The sequence below is a fragment of the Cydia amplana genome, chromosome 11 (genome assembly GCF_948474715.1).
Source record: "Cydia amplana chromosome 11, ilCydAmpl1.1, whole genome shotgun sequence".
Taxonomy (NCBI): domain Eukaryota; kingdom Metazoa; phylum Arthropoda; class Insecta; order Lepidoptera; family Tortricidae; genus Cydia; species Cydia amplana.
In genome coordinates, this window is record NC_086079.1 from 9,564,028 (window position 1) to 9,573,608 (window position 9,581).

A 9,581-nucleotide genomic window follows, 5' to 3' on the forward strand; every position below is an offset into this window, starting at 1 on the left:
ACAGCGAATAAATTAAAAGTAGCACTTTTAAGACATTTTCACCGACGAGATCTTACGGTGAGAGGTCAAATACGTACTTGAGGATAAGCACCCGTAGAGAAATTCCAAAATCTGACGCAATAACATCTATCTCTTGCGCCGGCGTGTCCGAGAACGGGTGGAAGATCTGGAACTCCACTCCTGGCTGAGGTCGCTGTAGGAGGGCGGGGTTTCAGGAAACTGTGCATCAGACGTCCACCGACAAGAAGAACAAGCTGCTTTGGGGGCTTCTAGCGTCTTCACGGGTGCTCCGCTGCCGCTCCCGTATGATTCCAAGATATGCTTGTAAGCACACTCTACAGGTTCAGGACTCCGGCCGCGCGCCGTGCACAGGCGTATACGCACGCACGCGCTGCAGTACCCGCAGGTTTCACCGCGTAGAACACTTTTAACCATCGTAGCACGTTCTTATCGTGTGACAAACTTGGAAGACTGATGCGGTCGGTGTCCACTCGACGTATTTATTGTCGATGCTGTGGCGTCGCGCACGCGCCGTGCTGATAACCTCACGAGTAGGTTCGGCGCCAGTTGCCGCGCCGACAGCAATCTTGGTTAAAACTGTGTGATATCGTGATCACAATTTCGTGAGCGATATTGTCCGGGTCGGGTCGTTACTATGTCTACTTCATGTACTTAACTCGTGATAGTAAATGGCAACCCCATTTTAGGTCGCGTAAAAACTGCGAGCCAAATTTTTTTGCCAATGCGCAATGCCAAGAATTATCAATATTAAGGATACATTTATAAGTTCTCTTCTTTCTATTTCTTCGGGTACTTAATTTATAACAAAAATAAATTATGAAATAAATAAAATATTTCAAAAACATATTAGACACAATTTATCAAAAATGTTTCTACATTTGCAGACAAATCTCGAAAATTCTGTTCGTCTTTCATAATAAACACTCAAGATAAGCTAGAGCCGCTCGAATATGGAAGGACCTGCTAGCTCTACACGATTAACTTTGGTAGGATCCACCTATAGTCGGAGAGCTAGCCCCGATCAAGATCAAGATCGATTAAGGATCAGACCAAAATCGGATGCAAATTAGGTAGGTAACCAAAGTATTTTTTATTTTATTTAGTGGCTATTCATTTCATTAAACCGAATCTTAGGGTGGGTAGATAATATCGTAGCAATTTTTTTAGGATTAGACGACAAAGCTCGATCTGCAGAAATAAGCATGGGGTCGAAATGACTGAAATTAAGAAAGTCGCTACGTTCTAGGTTAATTTTTGGAATCTTTCGCTTGTTTGACTCAGTTATAAGCACGAGAGGTAAACAACAACTTTGCTCCCTTTAATATCAAACAACTACTACCAATAACATAATTGTTTCATATATACATTTCATGTATAGTTATTTGATACCCAGTCCGAAGTCTAGTAGTAAATATCGTGGCTTAACCGGTAAAAACCCGTTGTTATCCTTGTTTATACAACTCATTAATATTGTCCTTTTCCGATACATCGAGTTCTAGATCTTCACCAGAATAGACCGGCTTATCAGACCTCATTAACGATTGCATGCACTTGTTGCTCCTAATTCGACGCCCAATTGCGACGTTTGTAAATGAAACTACATTACATATTACACATATTACATGAAACATATTACATTATATGCTTTTAGGTACATTTAGTATATATATATTTACCTAGTTATTTTGTCATAGAACTTGATAATTTACATATTACAATGATTTTGCTGAAGCGAACTGCAGCGAAATGGTTCCAATTCAAAGTAATAAAAATAAAAACTTATATCTTCATCTATTATGAGCAACTACGGGTAGCAATTTTTAAATCCAATGCTACCTAATGGTAACTAGGTAGGTACACAAGCGAGGAGAAACACATGACACATGTCAGCCCCGAAATAAACTAGAATTAAATCTTTAAATAATGATTATATTTATGTTATTGATTGATGTTGATTAAAAAAATCTTTCTCCTCATCCTATCTGAGTCAAGTGTTGAATATATTTAATACTAGCGGCCCGCCCCGGCTTCGCACGGGTTAACAAATTATACATAAACCTTCCTCTTGAATCACTCTATTAAAAAAAACCGCATCAAAATCCGTTGCGTAGTTTTAAAGATCTAAGCATACAGACAGACAGACAGGGAACCGACTTTGTTTTATACTATGTAGTGATAGTGATAAAAAATAAGGTCGGTCAAACGCAAGTAAATTAATATTTTCTCTCATGAACTTTGTCCGCACCTATTAACTAAGTTATTTCTAGAAATTGTCCATAAATTCTAGAATCGGCAAGCCGCGCGTACTCTTATCGCCAGCGCGGAGTAAACAACCCAGTGCTATTTATAAAGTACTAGTACTTGGCGGCCATTCATCAACTCGCTACTTTCCCAAGCCAGTAAGTGAGTAAAGCATAATCCAATTGTACGGGTACGTCACTAGGTACCTACCTCCTAACTATTTATAGCGCGTTAATCATATACAGAAACTTCTGTAAGGCTAACATGTTTAGTAGGTTGACTGTTATAGTTATTGGCCACTACATAGTAATTGGCCACTCTCCTAACAAATCAGAAAGATACAAGCCAATAGACGACTTATAATTAAGAGTGGCCAATTCTAGTTCAATATTAGTTCTCTGCTTTCAGGGAAAGTCCGTGAAAACCCGGTTTTTTTTTCAGAAATAAAACCTCCTCTGTCTAGCGTTGTCCCGCGTCCCGGCACTGGTATCCTGGGATCCGATCGAAAACCTAATCTCAAGAATTTAAGTTAAAGATACACACATAATTATAATTAATAAGTAGGTAATAATTTAGATTCATTACTAATTTCTTAATTGTTTAAATCTAACATTGATTAAGCAAAGGTCAGTGTTATATCAAAGCACGTGCTGTGTGCGTAACGTATGTCTACAGGTCAAAGTTACAATAGTAGATCAATACAGTACGAGTCGAGAGTCGAGAAAAGTAAGAGCGAGTATCTGTTGGACTGTTGCAAATAAAATAGTAATTACACTATGATCAGAGGTCGCGCCTTAGTAAGCAAGTGTTGGTACGTAGTAGGTACTCCTACCTCTAAGCTCTACTTAGACATATACGAGGGGTATTCAAAATATTCTCGGTATGAGAATGAAAACAAACAAGTACGAAAAGTTTGATATTTTTATTTTTCAATATACTCCCCCCCTATGTTCATACACTTAAAAGATCGATCAATTATTTTTTTTAATCCCTCGTAAAAATATTTTTTATCTTTCGTGTAAAAATGCTCCTCCACTGCCGCCTTCAATGCTTCATCGTCAGAAAATTTATTTCCACGCAGATCCTTTTTAAGATTGGGGAGCAAAAAGAAGTCGCTGGGGGCTAAGTCCAGACTATACGGTGGGTGAGTAACAGTTTTAAACCCACGTTCAACAATAGCTGCCTTGGCAATATGAGCAGTATGGACGGGGGCGTTGTCATGCAGAAGCAGAATACCTTTGGTTAACTTTCCTCGCCTCTTTTCTTTAATTACATCCTTTAATTGACGTAGAATGTTAGCGTAGTACTGTCCTGTGATATTTACACCTTTTTCTTTATAATCGATTAGTAATACTCCTTCACAATCCCAAAATATCGTGGCCATGACCTTGCCAGCTGAAGGGATGACCTTCAACTTCTTGGGATGAGCTGAACCCTTAATGTGCCACTGCATGGACTCTTGTTTACTCTCTGGGTCATAATGATGAACCCAGGTTTCATCTCCAGTAACTATTCTTTGCAGCACCTCATCAGGATTTTCACCGCACAGGTCAATAAAATCGGAACAACAAGCTACACGCATGTCTTTTTGAAGCCGAGTCAGCATTCGCGGAACCCATCTTGCACTTACTTTTGACATATTAAGATGGTCATGTATAATATCATGTACGGTACCAATAGAGAGATTGGTTACTTGTGCTATAGATTTTACCTTCACTCGACCATCTTTCAATATAAGTTTTTCCACTTTATCAATATTTTCTTGTGAAGTAGCTACTACAGGCCGGCCAGGTCTAGGGTCATCTTCAATACTCTCCCTTCCGCGTTTAAACTCGCTTGACCACTTTTGAATGGTAGATAAAGAAGGAGCAGACTCACGGTAAACACAATCCATTTCCTCTTTTATGGTTTTTTGATTTTTACCCTGTTTTGTCAAGAATTTTATCACGCATCGATGTTCTAATTTAGTTAACATTGTCAATTCGCACAGGATGTTCATGTTTGTTCAGCAATTGCAGAAAAACAAAAGACTATCTCGGTTCGAATTATACTTTTTTTTAATGTCAATGAATAAACCTTAGCGGCCAGTAACGAAAGAAATTTTAGAAGAGGTCGTAAGATATCAATACCGAGAATATTTTGAACGCCCCTCGTAAGTACATAATATCTGGGTGACCGAGCTTCGCTCGGAAAACATATAATAACTCGGAAATGCGCGTTTTCCCAGAGATAAGACCTAGCTAGATCGATTTTCGTCCCCGAAAAGCCCTATATACCAAATTTCATCGAAATCGTTAGAGCCGTTTCCGAGATCCCCGAAATATATATATATATATATAAATAAATAAATAAATAAACAAGAATTGCTCGTTTAAAGGTATTAGATTATTACGTTTTTATCGTTGTCTACGACGTAAATACAACAATTCGATAGGAATTTTATTAAAATATTATTTGATTATTGAAAAAAATTATTAACCTTGAAACCTATGAATCATTCATACCTTTCGATTCCGTAAGTTCTATGTACCTACATAAAACATTCAGGAAAAAAAATTATATAATTTTGAATAACAAACAATATTTAGAATGTTTCTAAGTGAATTTAAAATAATCATTTAAATACCGAAAAAGTCAAACGAAGGGTGCTTAGAATATGTGTACCTACGTAATTATGTCAAAATGTTTTCTAATAATGTTGACATCCGGAGAGGGCAATGGGGATCCTACATTTGTATGGAGAAGCAGTCACGGGCCATCGTCCACTTTCGTCTTAATAAGGTAATTATTTTATTTACACTTTTACAGTTGATGCGATAGCATAATGACTTGTTTTTTATGACGTTAATTTAGTTAAGTGAGTTCAATTTTACTGTTGCGTAGCGCTACTATAATTATTTATACGAATTGTTATCTTAACCACCTCTGTACTAGTTATTTATGTATCTCCGGGCAATAAAATACCCCACTACTAAAAACAACTTGATTAGTGAACAATAACAATTTTACAATAAAAACGTACCAGTCTAAACAGGAAATAATCTGTATGTATACCACTCTTCCTATAGGCGACTGCTTTAATAATAATAGGAATAATTAGGTCTCTATATTTACATTAATTACATGATATAAGATGCAAATACCTTCCGCACTGGGCTGTAACCGCGAAAATAGAAGTTCGGAAATTGCCGGCATTTTTCTCGATCACTCTAATTATGCAATTATTGGAGAAAAAGAGAAAGATCCCCGCAATTTGCGAATTTCGGTTTTCGCGGTAGCCCCTCTGTGCAAAAGAAGTGCTTAATTATTCATATCAAATTGAATCACCACACACCGGACTCAGTGCTTGAAAATGAAGACCTGTAGCTAGGCTTTCCAATCCATGTACCTTGCGTGTACATTTAACTTGAGTGAAACAGTAAAATGAGTTTTTTTTTGACAAAAAACGTTATTTTTGATACTTTTATCGCCGACTGTATTTCTCTTCTAACAGTCATCTACTGCTTATATGTAGAACTGTTTCTTATATGTGTATGTTGCATCGTTATATCACCTAGTTCCTATAGCCATCTTCGGTCTCCAGCATCGTCGGATCATCATCATCATTTTCCTCGCGTTGTCCCGGCATTTTGCCACGGCTCATGGGAGCCTGGGGTCCGCTTGGCAACTAATCCCAGTTATTGGCGTGGGCACTAGTTTTTACGAAAGCGACTGCCATCTGACCTTCCAACCCAGAGGGTAAACTAGGCCCGTATTGGGATTAGTCCGGTTTCCTCACGATGTTTTCCTTCACCGAAAAGCGACTGGTAAATATCAAATTATATTTCGTACATAAGTTCCGAAAAACTCATTGGTACGAGCCGGGGTTCGAACCCGCGACCTCCGGATTGCAAGTCGCACGCTCTTACCGCTAGGCCACCAGCGCTTTTATCGTCGGATCATCATGATATTGCTTTATCACCAGTCTTTCAAAAGTATACCAATTTTAAGCCCACGCCAACGTCAGTAAGGGCGGAAAACGAATTATGTTCAACATAAACCGAGAGTTCAAAAAAAGCTACTTATCACGCAATAGCCATAAGAGTTACCTATTACAACATTTTGCGTAAAGGTTACTAGATCCGTTTTTGTGGCTCTAGACCTTTTTTTTTAGTACATAAATAAAACTAATTATAGTATAAGTCATTACCCTTTTAGAGTAGATAAGACTACGATAAGACAAACTCAATGTCAATTTAGTATACCGCTCTTTCTTTTGTTCTATCGGCCACGAACAATCATATTATGGTTATACATAATAGCATTGGCCACAAAGATTCACAAGCATACCGTCCGCATTGTAAACTGCCAAATCATAAGCTTTATTTATAAGGTCTACTAAAGGTCAGTTAAGTGTTGTTTTTAGTACATAAGCATGTAAAGCTATAATAGTGTACATACCATTCAAGTGTATACGTATTAGTATACGTACTACTATTACTAGTGAGTAGTGGCTCTGTGAGCTGTAGACCTCACGAACTCCCAAGGCTTCGCTAGTTTGTAAAAATTCCGAAAAATGCATCGACAAAAAAAACTATTATTAATTTTTGAACCTGCTCACAAAATTTCACAGGTGCGATCATACGGACATACGAAAGCATTTTTGTCCAAGTTGAAATGGAGACCTTCGCTAACTCTCGGTCAACAATGAAGTAGGTACCTACCTCCACCTACATGTGGACAAAAAACAGGACAAAATTGGAAACTGGAGTGTAATAATAAGTCATATTACATTATATACCTAGTTTAATAAATCGTCAGTACAAATCAGACAATCGATTTACTTAAATACATATATTAATAATTTACTATCACGAGAATAGCTTAGTTAGTGTCAACATCAACATCATGCCGCACTTCGACATAACTGATAATATTATTTAATTGAGCTCTATGCTTACAAACACTTTCTTAATTAAAAAAAAATCAGTAGGTACCTAATATTATCCTTATGGGAAATTGAGCTTTGCTCGGAAATCATATAAAAAATTTAAAATGCGCGTTTTGCCAAAGATAAGAACTAGCTAGATCGATTTTTCGCTCCGAAAACCCCCATAGCAAATTTCATCTAAATCGTTAGAGCAGTTTCCGAGATCATAAGTATACAAGAATTGCTCGTTTAAATTAAATGTATAAGATGAGGTCTAAAAATATTTGTAAATGAGGAAACCTTTCCTGAGGTTCTAATTTTTATTGAGTAAGACCAACGAACGATCGAAAATGTTCGCGGTAAGCCCTCAGGCCGCGTAGCCAACTCGCTTACGCTCCGTAGCGATCGAAACGCAATTGTCACTGTCGCACTAACATGGAAGAGTGATAGAACAAAGCGTTTCGTTGTCGAAGCGATAGCGATTGTCAGCTTGCCTAGGCTGGCTGGTCGTGAGACCGTGGACGTGGACACGCGATTTCTGCAGTTAGCTTTTCAATCAGTCCTAAAAATTAGACATCCCAAGCCGCCAACCAAAGTGAATTTGCGCTTTCGTTTGAGTCGACTAAAAATGGTTTTGGCAATAGAGTTCTGTTAAGCCCTTGCTACACGGTCGCCGACAAGCCCCTCAGACCGCGTGGCCTTGGTCTGGACGGACCGTGTAGACAGTTGTTTCCAACAAAATTTGACCAAAACTGACCAAGGTCAGACCAAGGACAGACGGTTAGAAGGCTTGTCGGCGACCGTGTAGCAAGGGCTTTAGGCTCACCACACACGATACTGCCCCACCATGTCAAATAAAATGTATAATCGCGCGATATCTTCGTTTTGTCATATGATATAAATAATGTTTATTACTGACATAAAATTGAAATGACGATGATGAATGGAGAAAGAGGGAATAAAATCGAAATGCAAGAATACTATAGCATTTAGTTAAGTAGAAAGCACATAAATTTAATTATTGAGAAGAAGACACAAGTTTTATTTAAAAAAGTGATGATAAAAAAAAACAAAGCAAATTACACTAAGTAAAATGAACTCGTAGGTAAACATAATACATATTCATAAAAATCCTGAAATAAATCAATGTTTCCTCAATTCATCTATACAAAGAAATAACTACATAATTATAATTAACAAATAACTGAAATAATATAATACACAACCCGTACGTACGTATGAGGCTAATAACATTGATGAAATACCACTTCGGCGAGTGACGACACTGACGACCCACAGCAGCACACTAGTTATGCGGTGAATTTTATTTTACAATCCGAAATACGCTCTTTAGAGTATGTGCGGAAAGAGAAGAGTCATGGAATGTATGGAGCCCAATACATTCCACGACTCTTCTCTTTCCGAACAGACTCTAACACAAACTAATTTCATTTTCAGTTCGAAAATCTCTACATGTACAGTTGTGTGCAATATAATAGCAGTCAATAGGAAAATGAAAATTAGGGGAAAACTATAACTTTAGATCATTTATATTGGATATTTTCTTATAATTCTTCTGCATTACTTGACATTGTTTCAAAATTAGCTGTAGCCTTTACTTAAATAATATTGGAAGTAAAAAAAATATCATGAAAATCGGCTTTTTTACTACCTCGCGGAAATTCTTATAAAGACGTAAGAACCTACGAAAAAATACAATTGTGTAATATTATTGTAACTTAGTATTTTGCCTATTATTTCCAATCAATTTACATCTAAACCTATGTCATCAAGAAAAAAATAAACCTTTGTATAAGACGATCTTGTTTTACTTCCAATATTATTTAAGTAAAGGTTACAGTTAATTTTGAAACAATGTTAAGTAATGCATAAGAATTATAAAAACCGGCCAAGTGCGAGTCGGACTCGCGCACGGAGGGTTCCGCACCATCAACAAAAAATAGAGCAAAACAAGCAAAAAAACGGTCACCCATCTAAGTACTGACCCCACCCGACGTTGCTTAACTTCGGTCAAAAATCACGTTTGTTGTATGGGAGCCCCACTTAAATCTTTATTTTATTCTGTTTTTAGTATTTGTTGTTATAGCGGCAACAGAAATACATCATCTGTGAAAATTTCAACTGTCTAGCTATCACGGTTCGTGAGATACAGCCTGGTGACAGACGGACGGACGGACGGACGGACGGACGGACGGACGGACGGACGGACGGACGGACGGACAGCGGAGTCTTAGTAATAGGGTCCCGTTTTTACCCTTTGGGTACGGAACCCTAAAAAGATCTAAAGTTATAGTTTTCCCCTAATTTTCATTTTAATATTGACTGCTTGTTTAAGTAGATTCAAAAGTCTATGACAATCTTCATCACTATTATATTGCACACAACTGTA

The 9,581-nt window shown here is 37.6% G+C and overlaps 1 protein-coding gene across 1 annotated transcript; it reads right to left on the reverse strand.

The window, feature by feature from the left end:
* Positions 1-624, reverse strand: LOC134652202 (uncharacterized). The gene has a single exon (XM_063507370.1). The coding sequence runs from the start codon at positions 433-435 to the stop codon at positions 127-129; it is 309 nt and encodes a 102-aa protein (XP_063363440.1). The 5' UTR covers positions 436-624; the 3' UTR covers positions 1-126.
* Between the last annotated feature and the right edge of the window lie 8,957 nt (positions 625-9,581).

What these genes read in the sequence shown, in the direction of transcription:
- LOC134652202 (XM_063507370.1), bottom strand. Translation starts at nt 435, where the DNA reads ATGGTTAAAAGTGTTCTACGCGGTGAAACCTGCGGGTACTGCAGCGCG.